This window comes from Coptis chinensis, chromosome 8 (genome assembly GCF_015680905.1).
Source record: "Coptis chinensis isolate HL-2020 chromosome 8, ASM1568090v1, whole genome shotgun sequence".
Lineage (NCBI taxonomy): Eukaryota > Viridiplantae > Streptophyta > Magnoliopsida > Ranunculales > Ranunculaceae > Coptis > Coptis chinensis.
In genome coordinates, this window is record NC_141463.1 from 77,708,106 (window position 1) to 77,726,099 (window position 17,994).

The following is a 17,994-nucleotide window of genomic DNA, read 5'->3' on the forward strand; positions in this document are numbered from 1 at the left end:
GTCTCTTTCTGGCATTTCATGAAAATATCTATATGCATCGGACACTTTACCACACCTGCAGTGCATGTCAACTAGTGAATTTCCAACAGGGTGGTCGGACCCAAATCCATGTTTACCTACAGCTGCATGTATCTGTTGGCCATATGTATGTATAGGAACCAAAGGTCATATGCTAGAAATCATGAGGGAACTACTAGGGGGGAGAGGATCGAGGCTCACCTTCTCTCCATTTCCAACTCAATCACTCAATTCCAATATGAACTATGTATGACTTGATCCCAGTTCACCGGAGAACTAGATACGTAGGCAGTTCAATCATTCGAACTCAGTTATAACGTCATCTTCCCCAATCACCCAGACTCGTAAGGTCGTTACAAGAACACACCTTTACAGTTGGTGTAAAACAAACTTAATAAAGGTCTGTAATTGGGGAATCCAGATTCTAGACACACTTTAGCAGTGATGTCTGTTGTCTACCATCTGGGATCGAAAGTAGAACAATAGGCTTAGAGGACCTAGAGTAAGGCACATCACATATGAAGTAGCCCTTCCTCTCCAATTGAAGTATCTCCCCGCGCTGCAAATTGCGCATGTTGGAATCTCCGAGGGCAAGGGTCTCCTTCTTGGTTCTAGGATTAAGCACATCGATGAAATCCTCGCCTTCATCCAGCTTTTTTTTGGCAATCAAGTAACCAAAATCAAGCAATGAGAGATTAATCAGGTCTTCTGTTTCAGGAAGCCATGTAAGCTTCACTTTTGTGGTTTTAACAGAGCCCTCGAGGTGCAAAACACCTGTCAACTGTGTGACATTTCCATGGTTGTCCTTCCCTATTTCAGTAATTAGAGCATTTCCCCAATCCATCAAAGTGATTTCCTCACCAACGGAGATAGCAGACGCATCAGCATAGTCTAACCATATTCTCTGTGTAGGTTGTCTCCTTTGAACCAACCCCTTGGAATTTCTTGTGCCTTGGAATGATGCGTGCAAATGGTTTTACAGGACCGTCAATCAGCGTCAATATCACACGCTTTTCCTCGAGGACCGCAGTATGCCTGGCGCAAACTGGATCAATTATCTTCTTATTGATGGTCCACAGTTTATCCTGTGAGGATTTCTCCAATACCCAGAATACATGTCAATCAATAAAGAAAACCGAATAATAATAGGACATACCTGAAGCCATAGCGTTATCAAGCAAGTCCTATAAGCAGCAGCGGAACGTTGTTGTCTTCCACTCCAAAACCCTTCTTGTGTTCTCTCACAGTGGATGGAAAACTTATGAGAATCAGAATAGGGTTTGGGGTGGGGACCTCAACTTATATATTATGGGTGTATTTCTATTATAGCCCATCATGATAATAGAAATAAGCATTCCCAAAAAGTATCCGCACATATCGTTAAGCCCATACTCACTTTATACACGTGTCATGACTTGACACGTGTGGTTTTGAGACATGTAAATGACCAGTCATGTTACTTTAAGATCCACAGTTTAGTGAGTCTTCTCAATGTCACTTCTGGTTCGACAATTAACAATTGTGTAATGTGTATGATCTATGTAGGTACACCTTAAAGAGAAAAGTTCTAACAATCTCCCACTTGTACCACATAGGTCATAACCTGATATTAAACAATGGTGACCTTAAGAGCTCTAAATTTTATTGTCGAAATAATGAGTGACGTCTCAAAAAACACAATCTGGTCCATTGAAAATAAAAATATAGGATCACAGCGGCCTTTGCCACATTTAGCATGACTAGACCCATCTGTAGTCACAATACTAATATCTCCAACGACATAGATTAAGTATGGATGTGTAGCATGAAAATAACATGTAATGTGATCCCTGAACATGTTCATTTTCAATTGGTCCAACCTTATGATTTATAATGATATCTTTATTCTACTTAATCAAACTTTATATGCGCAACCATAAATGAATAAGTAGATAACTTTATTTCAAAAAAAAAATAATCATCAATAGTAAACAAAATATTAATACAAACTCCCACTAAAATGAAACATCAGAAGGACTAACCACCCCCATACGAGCTACATGCTCCTTAAATGCCTTAGGTGGTAAGCCCTAATTAGTTAGCTAAAGCTATCCGGAGATTTGTATTAACATACTCAATTGTCATATGATGATCTTTAACCCTCTCTTTCACGACAAGAAACTTGATGTCAATGTGCCTAGACTTTGACGAACTCTTGTTGTTCTTGGAATAAAGTTCTGCGGCTTTATTATCACAATAAACCGTTAATGGTTTCTCAATGAAACCCATTGCATGAAGCCCAGAAGTGAAATTTCTATACCACTTTACTTGATTTGATGCTTCAAAACAAGCAATAAATTCTGCTTCCATAGTGGAGGAGGCTATTAGTGTTTGTTTGACACTTTTCCATGATACAGCACCTCCAGCTAACATGAAAACATAACCAGACGTGGATTTTCTACTATCCAAGCAACCAGCAAAATCTGAATCCGAATACCCAATCAACTCAAAATGATCGGTTTTTCGGTATGTGAGCATAAAATCTTTTGTCCTTTGCAAATACCGCATCACCTTTTTAGCCGCTTTCCAATGATCCATTCCTGGATTACTTAAGTATCTGCCTAGCATTCAAACTCGTCTGCAATATCTGACGCTACAAACTTGAGCATACATAAGACTCCCTACTATTGATGCATAAGGAATATCTTGCATTTGTTCTTTCTCTAAATCGTTCTTTGGACATTGAAGCAAACTCAATTTATCACCCTTAGCAATGGGCGCATCACCTAGTGCACAATTTTGCATGCCAAACCTACTTAGCACCCTTTCAACATAAGCCTTTTGTGATAAGCCTAGAATGTCACGTGATCTATCACGATGAATTTCAATGCCTAGCACAAAAGATGCTTCACCAAGATCTTTCATCTCAAAATTCCTTGAAAGAAATCGCTTGGTTTCATGCAAAAGGCCTATGTCACTGCTCGCTAGTAGGATGTCATCAACATATAGCACTAGAAAAATAAATTTACTCCCACTGATCTTGTGATAAACGCATTGATCCACATCATTTTCCTTAAAACCAAAAAGAGGAAATGATGTGATCAAACTTTTAAATACCACCTGAAAGATGCAAATTAAGCCATAGATGGATTTCTTTAATTTACAAACCAAATGTTCAGAGCCTGTGGACTCAAAACCATGAGGTTGCCTCATATAGATAGTCTCCCCCAATGTCACCATTCAGGTCTTAACATCCATCCGGTGTAACTCTAAATCATAATGAGCTACAAGTGCCATAATAAGTCTAAAAGAGTCTTTTCGATGAAACCGGAGAGAAAGTCTCTTTATAGTCAATGCCCATTTTTTGAGTAAAAGCCTTTTGCAACAAGGCGTGCTTTATATCCAATCTTGCCTTTTGAGTCTCTTTTGGTTTTGAAAATCCATTTGTTAGCAATGGGTTTGACTCCATTAAACAACTTCGACAAGATCCCAAACATCATTGTCTTTCATAGACCTTAACTCCTTTATCATGGCATTCATCCAATCTAAGGAGTAATAGGATCATTTTCCATTCCTATATCAAACTCATGCTCTTGGAGATAAACTATATATTCATCTGAATTAATAGGCTGCTCTCCGCCCCTAGTTGATCTCCTTATTGGCACTTCTAATTGAATTTGTTGAGGTTCATCTATAATAGCGAGGGGCCAACTCAGAATATTTGGTTGATCTACAACCGCATCACGCCTAATGACAGATGTGATCAACTCATCTCCCTGTGGATATCCATTAAAGGAATATCAACATGCTCTTCTTTAAAAGCAATATTCCTTTGTTGTGTGTGCTCCCACTATCCTCAACATCTTCAATAAATTTGGCATTATCCGTCTCAATTAGGGGTTATTGGAAGAGGGGCAATAAAACTTGAAACCCTTTGACCTTTCCGAATAACCAATAAAGTAGCAACTAACTGTTCTTGAGTCAATTTTTCTTTCATTAGGCCTATATGGCCTAGCCTCGGTTGGACAACCCCAAATATGTAAATGCCTTATCTTTGGGTTTCTTTCCACCATAATTCATATGGGGTTTTAGTTCTTTCATTTACTAGGTACTTTGGTTAAGGATATATACTGCATCTTTAAGGCTTCACCCCAAAGAGACTCATAAGGTAGAATGACAAATCATACTCCTAACCATGTCCTTTAGAGTCCGATTTAGTCTCTCGGATACACCATTTTGAGGTGGAGTCCCCGGCATGGTGTATTGAGGAACGATACCACATTCCTCAAAGTATCTTGCAAATGGTCCCCGATGTTGGCCTTTTCCATCATACCTACCATAGTATTCACCACCACGGTCGGATCGATAGCTTTAATTTTCTTAGAATGTTGATTTTCAACTTCAGCTTTATAGGCCTTAAATACATCCGATAAAGAATGATTTTCATGAATTAAGTATAGATACCCATAACGAGAATAGTCATCGTAAACGTGATAAAATACCGTTGACCATTCCAAGAAGCCGTGGGAAATGGACCACAAATATCGGTATATATCAAGTCTAAGACACTTGAACTCCTGGCTTTGCACCAAACTTCCTTATATTTGTTTGTTTTACCCTTTATACATTCAATACAAACTTTAAAGTCTGAAAAATCAAGGGGCACCAAGAACTCCATTTGACACAAGCCTTTCAATTCTCTGTTTAGAGATATGACCCAAACGCTTGTGCCACAATGTAGAGGAGTTCTCATTAATTAATCTACGCTTAGTACCATAGTTATTAACATGCAAAGTTTCATTTAACCTTAAGTGAGAGGCATCCAAGTCTAACTTGTATAGATTATCAATCAAAGAGCCTGTACCGATAAGATTTGAATTTTGAAAGAGACTAAATATTCCTTTTCAACTTTGTATAACGGATTTGTCCAAACAGGAAATAGAAATTAAATTCCGTCTAAAAGACGGTACATAAATAGTCTCATCTAAATCCAAATAAAAACCAGACTCTAATTTTAATCTAAAGACTCCAATGGCCTCAACACATGCCTTATTGCCATCACCCATGTAAATGAACCTTTCGGTATCACTTGGCTTGCGGCTCCTTAGACAACCCTGCATGGAAACACTAATGTGAATAGTTGCTCCTGTATCTATCCACCAAGAATTAGAAGGTACTTCGGCAAGATTTAATTCAGAACAAACAAAACTAAATTCATTACCTGCTTGCTTTGCTTTCCACTTTATATACTTTGGACATTCTTTCTTAATGTGACTGCGGGTTTCTTACAAAAGTAATGAAAAAGTAGCCTGCTTTTGTTTATCTTTTAGCATTCACGTGGTGTCGCATTATCTGCAGTTCCTTTACCCTTATTATTCCATTTTCTTTTCTTAGTGCCTGAATTGCCAATAGAGGAAGTGGTCAAGTGAGCACTTTCATCTTCTCTTGTTTCAGCACACACCAAATGAGCTCATTAAAGAGTCCATTTCTCCCTTTGAGTATTATAATTGATCTTAAAGGGACCAAATTGTGCACAAGAGAAATAAGAATGAGGTGCACAAGGAGATCATCAGAGAACTCCAACTTTAGTGCCCTCATTTTGGCAACAAGATTAGATATTTCCATAATGTACTCTCTAACATTTCCTTTGGCAGTATACCGCATGGTGACAAGTTTGCTAAGGAGCGTACTTGCCTCCACCTTTTCCGATGCAACAAATCGGTCTGCAACTTGGTTTAGGAATTTCTTGGCATTTTCTTCCTTAGGCATTGCACCACGAAAAGTTTCAGAAATAGAGTGCTTCATTATACTAAGACTAAGGCGATTGGAGCGCTCCCACTTTTCGTAGGTAGCCTTTTCCTCAGCTCCACTATCAACCTTAAGGTTAGCAGGCTCATCAACACGTAATGCATAATCCAAATCCATACATCCAAGAACGATTAGAACATGCTTTTTCCATTTTGTAAAGTTGGAACCAGTAAGAACTGGAATACTAGTTAAATTGGCAGATATAGAAGATGTATTCACTGAAGCATAACACAAAAGATATCTCACATTACTATATATGTCATCTACTATAATGCATTGACAATAATAAACTTGAATATTATTATCATGCATTCATCATCTAAATGAAAATTAATAATCAAATAGACAAATGACAAGATAGAAAACATTTATAAAACTTTAGTAGGGGACCTTAATGAGAAACCTAACACACCGTTATAATTCAAGTCTTTGGACAAGCATTTAACGTGTAAGTGGTTTCCTCTAAACACATAAGGCTAATCGACATATGTAAAACAAAATTAGGTTTGGCAAAACAATAAGCCTTCCTTAGGGCCGACTATTGAATGCATAAGTAACTCCTAAAATTATTTTACATATATTAATTACCTTATACCGTCACTAATCCGGCCAAAATAGTAAACTTCCTTTGGGCTGATTATTACTTGCATGGATTAAGACGTAACTATATACAATCTAATAAACTTTACCATTAAACCCAAATAAATTTTCCATGAAAGAGGCCAGTTAGGCAGCGTATCACGTTGAACTTACCCAAATTTCATGGTTTAGATTGCTAATTTTAAAATGTTTGGAACATGCTATTATTCAATTCTATTAATTAACATGAAAATAGTAGAAAAGAAAATTCCAATAGCAAACTTAAGAAATCCAAACATGATCAAACTGAAATTTAAGTCCGTCTACTTTATTGGGCTCGAAAAACTCTTCAATTTGACTATTCATATGCCCAAAACGGACTTAAAACAAGGTATATACAACTGAAATAAGGTAATTGGGCCCAAAAAATACCAAATAGGCCCAAAACCGGGTCAAACTAGATCCAGTCAGCATGAGTCGGACCCGATCAGCACAAGTCAAACTTTGTTTGCAAAGTCAGACCTTGCATACATGGGCCAGACCCAAGCCCAATCTAATTTATGGGTCGAGTTGGACTTTGGGCTATGGGGCATACTTTAATAAAACACAATCTCTCTTTTAGTGGGCTTTAAAAGAAAAAACCCAAAAAAAAAAAATTTATGTTGGGATCGGTTTTAAAACTCACTTGCACCAGGAGAGTTGACTTTGAGAAAAGAAACTCATCGTCACTTTCAAAGAACAGAGTGCAAAAAAAACTTCATAGTTTTCCAACCCCAAACTGCCTCCATTAATCCCATCAACTGAACGATACAAAACAAGTTTCGACCGTCAGATATCATCTCGACCATCACACAACCCACCACACCAAATTTCAGCCCCATTGGACACTGCATCTCCGAGATACATAGATTTTAAAAACGCCAGATTCAATATAAAACGAGTTTTTAATCACTTTTAACATCAGTTAACGACATGAATCTGAGATCAAAAACTATAAGCCACCGTACGGATTTAAAATATGGTATAAAGAGATCAATACTGGAAAATCTCAGCACCATACATCCAAACCCAAAGGAGATCCAAAAGTCCAAACTTGACAGAAAAAACAGTTTCGGGAATTTTCGATTTCAACCTTCGACGGCGATACCCACCATAACTGGCGATCAAAACCCATCATCCACCGTTGGATATGATCCTTAGATGATGAAGTATTGACTCCACAAATCCCGACCCCAGAAAAATCCGGTCGCCGGAATCCGACGGTTCAATAACATTGAAACCGAAAAAAAAAACTGATTTTTCTCAATTTTAATTTTAATTGTATAAGAAAATAAACCGTATGTTTTCTTAATGACTAACATGTCGGCGATTTGTGAGGATTTCTCCAATACCCGAATACATATCAATCAATAAAGAAAACGAAATAATAATGGACATACCCGGCCCAAGCGTTATCAAGCAAGTCCTATAAGCGCAACGTTGTTGTTTCCACTCCAAAACCTTTCGCTGTTCCACCGGTGGATGGAAAACTTGAGAATCGAGAATAGGGTTTGGGGGTGGGGACCCGAGGGGGGTGGGGACCTCAACTTAACATATATTATGGGTGTATTTATTATACCCATCAATAAAAAATCTTTTAAGCCCAAAAAGTATCTGCCAGCATATCGTTAAGCCCATACATTCATATACACGTGTCATGACTTGACATCGCGTGTGGTTTGAGAACGTGTAAATGGCCAAATCATATTACTTTTAAGATCACGCGGTTTAGTGAGTCTTCTCAATGTCATATTCAACGTAGTTCGACAATTAACAATTGTGTAATGTGTATGATCTATGTAGGTACACCTTAAAGAGAAAAGTTCTAACATATCCCACTCCATCAGGTTGAGATTCTTTGAAGCTCCCTGCTCCAAGATGAATTGGACTAAAGCCTCAATCTTCAGACGTCTACGTACTATACCTCGCACAGTTGGAAAACGAGGATCATCCCATCCATCAACTTTTCCGTTCTCTACAAACCAACCAAGCTTGCGTTTGCTAAGAAGCGTATACACCATATTCAATCGGCTAAACTCATAAATTTGCACTTTCTGCAGTCCCATATCCTCAAGAATTCTACAGTACTGTGCATTACGGTCTGCGTACTCGCTCGAGCAAAGGGCATGAGTTATACCTTCAGTAGCGTCCACGAAGGGACAGGCAAAGTCATACGTTGGGTAAACTTTATATTTTGACCCTGTACGATGGTGAAGAACTGAGGTGCAACGATAGTACACTGGATCTCGAAGGGTCTTATTTTGAGCCTGCATGTCCAGCTCCACGAACACAGCATTGAATACCTCTTTCAGAGCCTGCAATCATCTCTTTCCATAATTTCATATTGTTCTCAGGGCTATTATTCGTACATTTTGACTCGATGCCATCTATTCTTTCTTTCTGCATTTGCTCTTGTGGTGTATCATCAACATAAGCTTTCCCTTTTCAGATCAAATTTTCAGCCATTTCCAACAATTTCTAGAAGTAATATGAGGTATACATAATTGCATCATACTGGATACCTAACGTCTTAATATCCTTTAGTATATTGTCCACAAACTCTGTCTTTTCTTTACTTGGATTAGTATCGTCGAAACGAATAATCAGTTGGCCTTTGTATCTATCAGCAAAATATTTGTTCAGGAGAGCAGCTTTTGAGTGACCAATGTGAAGATATCCACTGGGCTCTGGGGCGAACCGCAAACATACCTCTCCAACCTTGGCATCAGAGAGGTCGACTTCAAAGGTGGGACCGACTGCTAACTTTTCCCTTTTCATTGCTTTTGCCTTTGTCCTTTGATTTTATCACAGTCGGAGCACTCCAATCCAACCTTGCCATTCTCAATCCTTTGATTGCACACGAAAGAGAGTACACGATAACAATGACAAAATTCTCTCTTGCTAACAAAATTCTCGTTACTACAATTGCCTTTCTCACTATATGCATAAGTATTTATAGATTCAAGACATGGGGCGTGGGCAAGTTGTTTCCAAAACCGTAACCTATTCCAAAACCGTATACTACAAGAAAACAGGTTTTTGCCCACGGTCCAAAACCGTGGGAAAAGCCCAACGACAAATTTCCCTATAGCCACCAGATTGTTTTCTTGGGGTGAGTTAACAAGTTTTTTGGGGTGAGTTTAAAAAAAATTCTCACCTCACCCACCCCACCCAAAAAAAGTGTGGATTGTTTTTTGGGCTGAACTTTTATGGACTGTTGGGCTCTGGAAACATGAGTAGAGGGTGGATGGATGTGCGCGCTGTATATGTCTTGCCGCATTGAGGGGGTGATTCGAAGGTACCTATGTCTACTCTGGAAACATGAGTAGGGGGCGGATGTGCGTCGGGAGTGCCGAAGCCGAAGGCACACATATATGTGTTGTACCGGGGGCAGATGTGCATCGAGGGCGCTGAAGGCGGGCGTATATGTGCCGTACGGGAGGCGGATGCGTGTCGGGGGCGCCGAAAGCCCGCGTATCTGTGTCGTACGGCACGGGCAAATACTAGTATTAACATAAAACATCACACAATTCATATTCAATCATATTGGTAACCTCTCATCTCCAGTATATTCCATCATTTATTTTGTAACCTCTCATCTCCAGTTTGTAGAGTATATTTGTGAAAATTTGAACAGCCTCTGAGCTAAGATATATTCAAGGGTACCTTTTATTTGAATTTCGCTGTTCAACCAAGAGACCAACGAGTTAACAATCCACATTTTGAGAAATTCTATAGAATGTGTGCAAATTCGAGCATTAAGAAAAATGAGATTAACATATATCTTCATTTTGAGTATTGCGGGGCACCTAAGCATGATTATGCTTAGCTGATTGGTAGATGCCAGAGAAGTTCAAAAAACAAGAAAAATGATCTATCATTATCTAGTTTGGGACGATGGTTGCATTTGTTTTAGCACACAAGGATTTTGTATTAAAAATAAAGAATGTTACAGCAAGATATGAGTTCTACATTCATTGGAACTTAAAACAAAAGGAGTACCAAGAAATCCTAATCAAGTCTATAGTATGCCTTGTATTGGCATTCTTTCTAAACAAGGGACAAAGGAAGGCCTTGTGTTGCTCCATATTATAGAACCAGGACTCATGCGTGAACCCTTCTTTGCTGCAGCATCTGCACTGAAGTTTCCTTCCCTCAATGTATGGGAAATCCTCCATTGTTCTACCCTCTTTAGTGATCTTTGCCATCTTGATTTCAGCTGCCAAGGAAGCTTCCCCTCTGACTGCTAGAACCACTGCCATGGAGTCGCATTCAATCCATAATTTGTCCAACTGTTTGTTATCCACTGCTATTTCCGCTGCTAATACCACTGCTGTACATTCAGCAACAAAATTTTCATCAAGCATTTGTACACATTTCGTCAAGCTATTTCCAACTGTTACCCACAAAAGGCTAAGTTTAAAGCCTGATTTGTGGCCAGCGGAAGCAATCTTCAATGATAAACACCAATGAAAGTTTATGGAAATACCCAAAAATTAAGGTTTGAATAGAAAATTGAATTCTCTTAATTCAATAATAATAATCAAAGTCCCAAAATCTTAAGGTTTACATCTACTTATAAAGAGAACTAGTTGCTAAAAAGAACAAATCCTAATCATAATAGAACCTGGGAAACTAAAATAGAAACTAGTCTAATTCTAATTAACTAAGGATTCAAAATAGAAATAGAATAAAAGATAAACTCTAGCTGTAGCATTATGCATGTGTTGTGCACATGATAATCTATTGCGTCCTCGCATCACAACACCAACATAATAGATAAGCGCAATCAAGAATCCCAATAACACGTCAAGCAATGTCGCCTAGAAATACTGTATGTAACCTATATACTAAATAATCACTGCAAGCCATGTGCTAATAACTCATAAATAAGCCAAAAAGGGATGATATTCCAATTGAAAGAGGAATTGAGGGACAAAAGGCAAACAAATCAAATGGTTGCTCGTTTGAAGGGGAAGATCTAGTCAATCACTTGATCCGTACATTTTATCGTTTTAAAATTTTCGAGTGGTAAAAGAAATAGAAGCTTAAAGAAAAGGAGTCACCTGAGCATATGCATACTTTTTAAAAAACCGAACAAGTGTCTCAACAAGATGAAAGAAAAAATCAACACGGCAGAGCAATCCCTCATTGTTGCCGATCTTGGACTGCAAACCCCTGATCCGGAACATACAAAGCATATAGATCAAACAATATTATAATACAATAGAATAATCAAAGTCTTCACGGGGAATTCATTTGATTGTGAATTCCAGGACTAGTCAACCAAAGATCAGGACCTATGTTTGTACTTTCCACCGCATTGTCCGGATAGCAGCTGTAAAGAGTGCTCCATAGCAGATGCTTCCAAAAGATGTAGTCACAGCATGCCTTAGAGACTTCGCCAAGGGTTTAGGTGGCATGGATGCTGCTTGTCGACCACTGTGGATAAGAACAAGAAACACCATACCGGATACAATTACATGTACTGTATTACATAAGACAGCACCTGTCCAAAATAAACTCACTGACAGCACCTGCATAAATAAATGAAAGCATATATTTTTATTTTATTGCCTGAGCAAAAATCTGATGCCCCCTGCCTGTATTCTCATGACAATAAACAGAATAAGAGCAAAACTTGCCAGCTCACCACAAGTAGTCACCAACTTCCACCATCACCCAGGCTCATAGCAACAACACCAGCTGCTCCAAATGACCATATCACCATCCATAAAAGCATGACCAACATGAATACATAGGATACTCTCATGACTTCAGGAAGGCTCCAGACCAGCTTGACAGCTTCTTGTAACACGAGCATGGTAAATGGAAGTCTGTGAGAGGATGCATCAGTGGTTACTAACAAGCATTTTATAGCAGAGCTCATAATGCTTCCTTGGATAACAAAACACTCAAAGTACATTGATTTATAGACTATGCTTAACATGTGACCAAAAAAAGCATTGGTAAAACAAAGCCAATCTCCAACATAAATTGAACAGTACAAGTCAATGTGAACTTGCAATCTTACCTTTCTACGATGGATATAACATACAAAAGTACACAGATGCTCCAATGGCAAATACAACATCCCAGAAAATCTCATGACCCCAAAAACACAAAATGCTGATAACAGCAAGATAAGTAGTCAAAACAAAATACTGAAAGTTTTATCATCTGTTTTGCTTTAGAACCAGGCAAAGACAACCATAGCCACCCAAGTAATGATCCAACACCACCAAGAACAGCGTAATACCTCCAATATGTTTCCGATAAATTTGCTTTAGTCTTAATCCATTTGTCTGTGAATTTATCAATAATTAGCCTACCTGCTCTCTGAAATCTATTAATCATTTAATCCCAAACACACCAGGAAATACACCTAACAAAATCAAATGCACTACAAAAACACCCAACCAGAAAACATCTCTCCAGTGTCTGGAATGTTCAGATGCCATTCCAGGAGATGGTGTTCTACTACCGATGTCGCCGCTTCTTCGAATTCTCCCACCATCCTGTAAAAATTTACACAAGCCCACTTCACATTTATGTATAAATTGAACATTCCAAACACCCCTTTTCATATTTTTCAAAAATTTACAGTTTTAAATAAAATTAGATAAAAAACAACCAAAAGCCCGTCTCATATTTTACAAAATTTAGAAACTTTAACATGAAATTGAGAATTGGGCATGAGAATACCTGTTCTGTGGTGGGAACTGAAGTAAAATCTGTGTCGGAAGAAGGGGTAGGAGAGTCACTCATTGTGTGTTTCATTCATCCACGACTTGGCATTTCCAACACTAAGTCTTTGTGCATGAACTCCCAACAGATGTGAATTTGAATCTCTGACACAACACCAGCCCCTCCATTTCCTGGATTCCCTAGCGCAGCACCGTCTGTGTTTGCTTTAACAATCCTTATGTCAGGAGGGATCCATGAAACTGTTCTAATTCTCTGTGCAGGTCTTGGTCTTCCCTTGAGCTTCAACTGTGAAAGAAGGTTCAGGTCATCCACATTGTTAAGCACTGTTCCAGAAGCCAACATTCCAGTTGCACTTATTCCTTTCAAGACTTTCTTTCTTATAAAAGATAGGTCCAACTTGTAGTCTTTGAAGAATATTTTATTTCTGGTCTTCCACACTTGCACCATGAGATATAATGATGCTGCATTCCATAGTTGTTTCCTAATTGGACTGAGAGACTTGCATGCCCTCATGACTGTATTGAGATCAATGATTGTTAGGTGAGCTTTGAACATGTCAAAAAGCCAATACCATAGTTGCACTGTAGTGTCACATTCTCATAGCAGGTGGTGAGCACTCTCTTCTGCATTCTCACACATTCTACATCTTGATACTAAGTGGATACCCTTCTTTCTGATTCTATCATCAGTTGGGACTGCTCTTTGAAGTAGCTTCCATGTCAGACCTGCAATTCTAGGGTGAATATGTTTTACCCACACCCATCGATGCCAGTTAACCTTATTCTCCTTCTTCCTGATCACCTCAAAAGCGCTTATAACTGTAAGAGATCTATCCTGGGATGGTTTCCATATTCTTATGTCTTTCTCCTCACCTGAAGGAAGGTGCAGAGCATGTACATCTATGCCCGATCTTGTAAGAACTTCAGAAACACTTGCTGGAATGTTCCAATTATTGTTAACAATTATGTCGGAGACCTTAGCCCTGAATTCCCTCCAATTAACTCCTTGTACCTTGTCCACTACAGATACTCCTAAATCCTAATAAAAATCCTCAGATAATATAACTCCATAATTGTGGAGAGTGAAATCACACATCGGAAAAATTACCTGCACCAAATAATCCAAGATCTACATCCCTGTGTAATTTCGAAGACTGCACCTTCAGAGGATTATTTTATTGAATCTTGCAACTTCGAAATTGGAGATTTGCTACATATATTTCGTAGAGAATATAATATTCACAAAGGGTAAACATTTCAACACCATAAAGGGAGGATTTTAGCTGTTTAACATCGAAACAATTTATTCTCAATTATTTCTATGACGTAAGTCAAAGAGTCACAAACGCATGAAAGCCAAAGGGTCACAAACAGGAATCCAAGAAGGCATTGATAAATAGAGCTTCAATGAGCATTAACAGAAATTTAACGAGCCAAAGTTTTGATCTGGGCCAAAATCAGTAAAATAACTTAATGAAAACTGATCAAAAGCATACAAGGCAGGTTAAGATGCAATGAATAAGTTGCATCACACAAATCTAGCGCAAAGTAAAACACTAGTTCAAAACAGCAGAATCGAAGAAGAGCACCTTGAACTTACACCAGAACTTGCAAAGTTGCACCAGAAACATAACAATTCTTCAAAGTCAACTACCAGCCAAAACAATGTTCTTCATTTTTTCCAACATCCTCAGAACATCTTGGAAACTCAGTGTTTCTTTGGTTTAGATTTATAATGCATCTCCTTCAATCGTTCAAGGGTCACTACTGACCAACCATCCAGACTTTGAGCAAAGATTTTATTATTCAAAGTGTCGATGTATATGCTTATGTTACCAAAGCCATATATCTGTTGACCATTATGTGTTCTCCCAGGCTTAGGCTTGAAAAACAACTCATTCTCCTGTGCAAATGCTTCGATGACTTCTTTCAGACTCATAACTGGCATAGCAAACAATTCATCAATGTTAACAGCACCGCTAGCGCTAGCTTGTTGTTGAGCATAGGCAGCTGCCTTTTGCTGTGCTTCAAACTGCCTTTTCTCTGTCACCCTCAGGTAGCTAATATTTTCCCTCGCCCCAGGTTGTACTACTTCCATACCGTCAACAGCCTGGTTCATCATCTCAAGCCCCACATCTAGATGATATCGGACGCGTTCATTAGCAAGCAGTTCCTGCGGTAATAGTCCTTTCCAACCCAAGTACCACTGCGTTACCTCCCCAAAATTAGGGTTTGCACACAGCCAATGATACAAAACTTGTTGCCACTTGGGGAAAAAACTCACCTCCAACATCGTGACCATGTGGTGAATTGGAATAGCTGACACCCAGGACATTACCCAAGAAAACTGATCTAGCTTTTGATTTGAAGGGTTAACCTCGAAATTTTGCAGTTCACTTGCCAACTTTGGAACTATATATTGAACAATGAGACGTTCCCAACTGGCTGTATCAAACACAGTCTTCCATGGAGATAATATAGTATAAGCAGAGCCATCGCTAGGGTGCCAATTAAGAAGAGCCTTTCCCAGTTTAATCTGAATCGTTCTGTAGAATGTTTCCAACTTTTGACCTAACAATGGTAACCATGGATGGACCCATACATGAATTGCAATATTCTCCCTGAGTGGATCCCAGGTATCCACAGCTTGTGACAGCTTTAGCAAGACCACATTGTCCAAAATGTTCTGAAGCACTGAAGCAGGTAGAAGCTCCTCCCATAATTCCAAAAATTTGAGCATTGGTTCAGGGTCCCTGGGATTCCATGAATTGGTTCCAGATATCCACACAGCAGGCAAAACAACCTCCATTGCCAATTGGGAAAAAGGTGATGAGACATCTTCAAAGGGACTATCATCCTCTAACAAGTTCTTCCACAATGCCATGAGTTTTAACCCATGTGAAGGATGCTGTAGAGGGTCCCAACTCTGAAATACTTTAATAAACAGAGGCAAACCAAGAGAACATGCAACACAAGGCAAGTTGCAGAGCTTGAACTCATCCATGTACCTCCTCTGCAAGTCACCAAATGACTGAAGTAGTGAGTCTATTGTCAGCGTACCTAACGTGTTCTCCTGCTCTATCCGTTCGAGCACTTGAGCTATGTCTTGCATATTATGCAACTGCTTCTTCTGCCTATCAGCATCCTTTTGAAGCTTCTCCCTTTCTTTCTGCAAACTCACCGCATTCTCTCTCTCATACCTTAAATCTCTATCCAACTTCTGGATATCAAGTTCTGCTAATTCTACAATCAACTTGATATTGTGTTGAAGCTCAGGCAAGTAAGCATCATTCTCCCTCAAATTCTCTTCCGCATTTAGGTTCTCTAAATTAGTCAAAACCCGAACCTGTGGTCCTCTCATATCAAGAACAGTCTGAACAAATTCAACACTATTCTCTTCCTTACTAGCCAGTAGCTCTTCAGCCGTAACATATTTTTCTTTCTTCTTCCTTCGGTTCTGCTTCGACCACAGTTTCTCTTTCGGCTGACTCACATTAAGCAAAACTTTGGGCTTCTCCTCTTCCACAGGCTCTTGCAACACAGGCATAGTCTTCGCCTCTTTATAATCCTTAAAACCCATTCCCATATTCTTCGGTCGTAACTTAACTTCAATCGGAGCTACAATACCTTGCTGATTCTTCCCCAATCCACCTCCTTTATACCCCATCTTCTCCATCATTCTACTAGCAATCCCCTTTGTATGTTTCTCAAACTCCCCAACATTAGCATCAACATTATTTTCTCTCTTCCCCACCGCCACTTTCTTCCCCACCTTCGATTTCTCCCTTTCCCTATCTCTCTCTCGGCGCATCGCCCCTTCCTTTATCTTCCTCCCAAAAGCAGTAGGCAGAAAACTCTCCTCCTCCTCCTCACCATCCCCTTCCACCAAAACATCATTCCGAAACGATTTAGATCCAAACCCTAAACCCAATCCAGAATTTAAGCCCAGCCCATTAAAGGCATGAACCTCAGCATCCCCATCCTCGTTTTGACTAGTTTGAATATTTCTATCAATTTCTTGATTAGGCATAACAGTACCAGTAGAAACAAAATTAACAGGTTTAGTAAGATCATACTTTTTCGAAGACATATCCTTTTTCCTTCTTTTTCTACTGCTGTTGTCGTCGTCGTCATCTGAAGAATCAGTGACGTCAGCGAAGACACCAAAGAGAACGTCGTCTTTAGTTTGGTGGCGTTTTTTGTCCTTGCGTTGTTTTTTGTAATAGTATTCACCACCTATCCATTGCCCTTCTTCGTAATCATTCTCCATTCCGAAATTCTCCATTTTTTTACTTGCTCTCTTTCTCTCTCGTTCGTTTTCGGCTCAACTTCTTCGGATCACTTGGGCCTCATGGACTTTAAATATTCTGGGCCTCAAAGTTGTCCGACATTTGATTTTTTTTTTTTTTTTTGGTAAACACACGAGATATATATAGACGAGAATGAATTTGTGGACAGACATCAAATTTCTGTCCACAGGACACCATCATCTAATTGGACCAAGTCTCCTATTTCACCAACTGGACTAAACAAACTTATCAAGTTAGTTTTATCGTTTTTCATTTTTTCTTCTCTTTTTTCTTTTGTTCTTATAACAAAACAAAAACTAAATAAAATAAAATAAAACTAGATAAGTAAAAATAAAGCACGACTCAAAAGAAGTAAATAGTCTTCGTCTTTCATTTTCTCTATAGCTTACTAGCTGCTCCTCCAAAAGATGAGCAGATGAAGAACAAATGACCGCCTCTCTCTTTGGTAACAAGAATATTTTTCAGCAAATCCTCGTATCCCTTATCTTTGTAATATTTTCCAGTTTCAAATTTGTTTTGAAGCATTGATTTACGGGGTTGAAATATTTAGATTT

The 17,994-nt window shown here is 38.8% G+C and overlaps 1 protein-coding gene and 4 pseudogenes across 2 annotated transcripts; all 5 read right to left on the reverse strand.

The window, feature by feature from the left end:
- LOC147483195 (glutamate--tRNA ligase, cytoplasmic pseudogene) lies at positions 1-1,103 on the reverse strand (annotated as a pseudogene).
- Positions 1,104-2,091: 988 nt separating this feature from the next.
- LOC147483196 (secreted RxLR effector protein 161 pseudogene) lies at positions 2,092-2,595 on the reverse strand (annotated as a pseudogene).
- A 2,823-nt stretch (positions 2,596-5,418) lies between these two features.
- LOC147483197 (glutamate--tRNA ligase, cytoplasmic pseudogene) lies at positions 5,419-9,333 on the reverse strand (annotated as a pseudogene).
- Positions 9,334-10,329: 996 nt separating this feature from the next.
- LOC147483198 (uncharacterized) lies at positions 10,330-14,367 on the reverse strand (annotated as a pseudogene). Its single transcript, XR_015204235.1, has 6 exons — positions 13,129-14,367; positions 12,458-12,941; positions 12,077-12,260; positions 11,724-11,960; positions 11,490-11,601; positions 10,330-10,756 (listed from the first exon to the last, which is right to left on the reverse strand). The product of XR_015204235.1 is annotated as an uncharacterized LOC147483198 (transcript).
- Positions 14,368-14,507: 140 nt separating this feature from the next.
- STIPL1 (GC-rich sequence DNA-binding factor-like protein with Tuftelin interacting domain-containing protein) lies at positions 14,508-17,516 on the reverse strand. Its single transcript, XM_086576823.1, has one exon. The coding sequence runs from the start codon at positions 17,413-17,415 to the stop codon at positions 14,839-14,841; it is 2,577 nt and encodes an 858-aa protein (XP_086432949.1). The 5' UTR covers positions 17,416-17,516; the 3' UTR covers positions 14,508-14,838.
- Between the last annotated feature and the right edge of the window lie 478 nt (positions 17,517-17,994).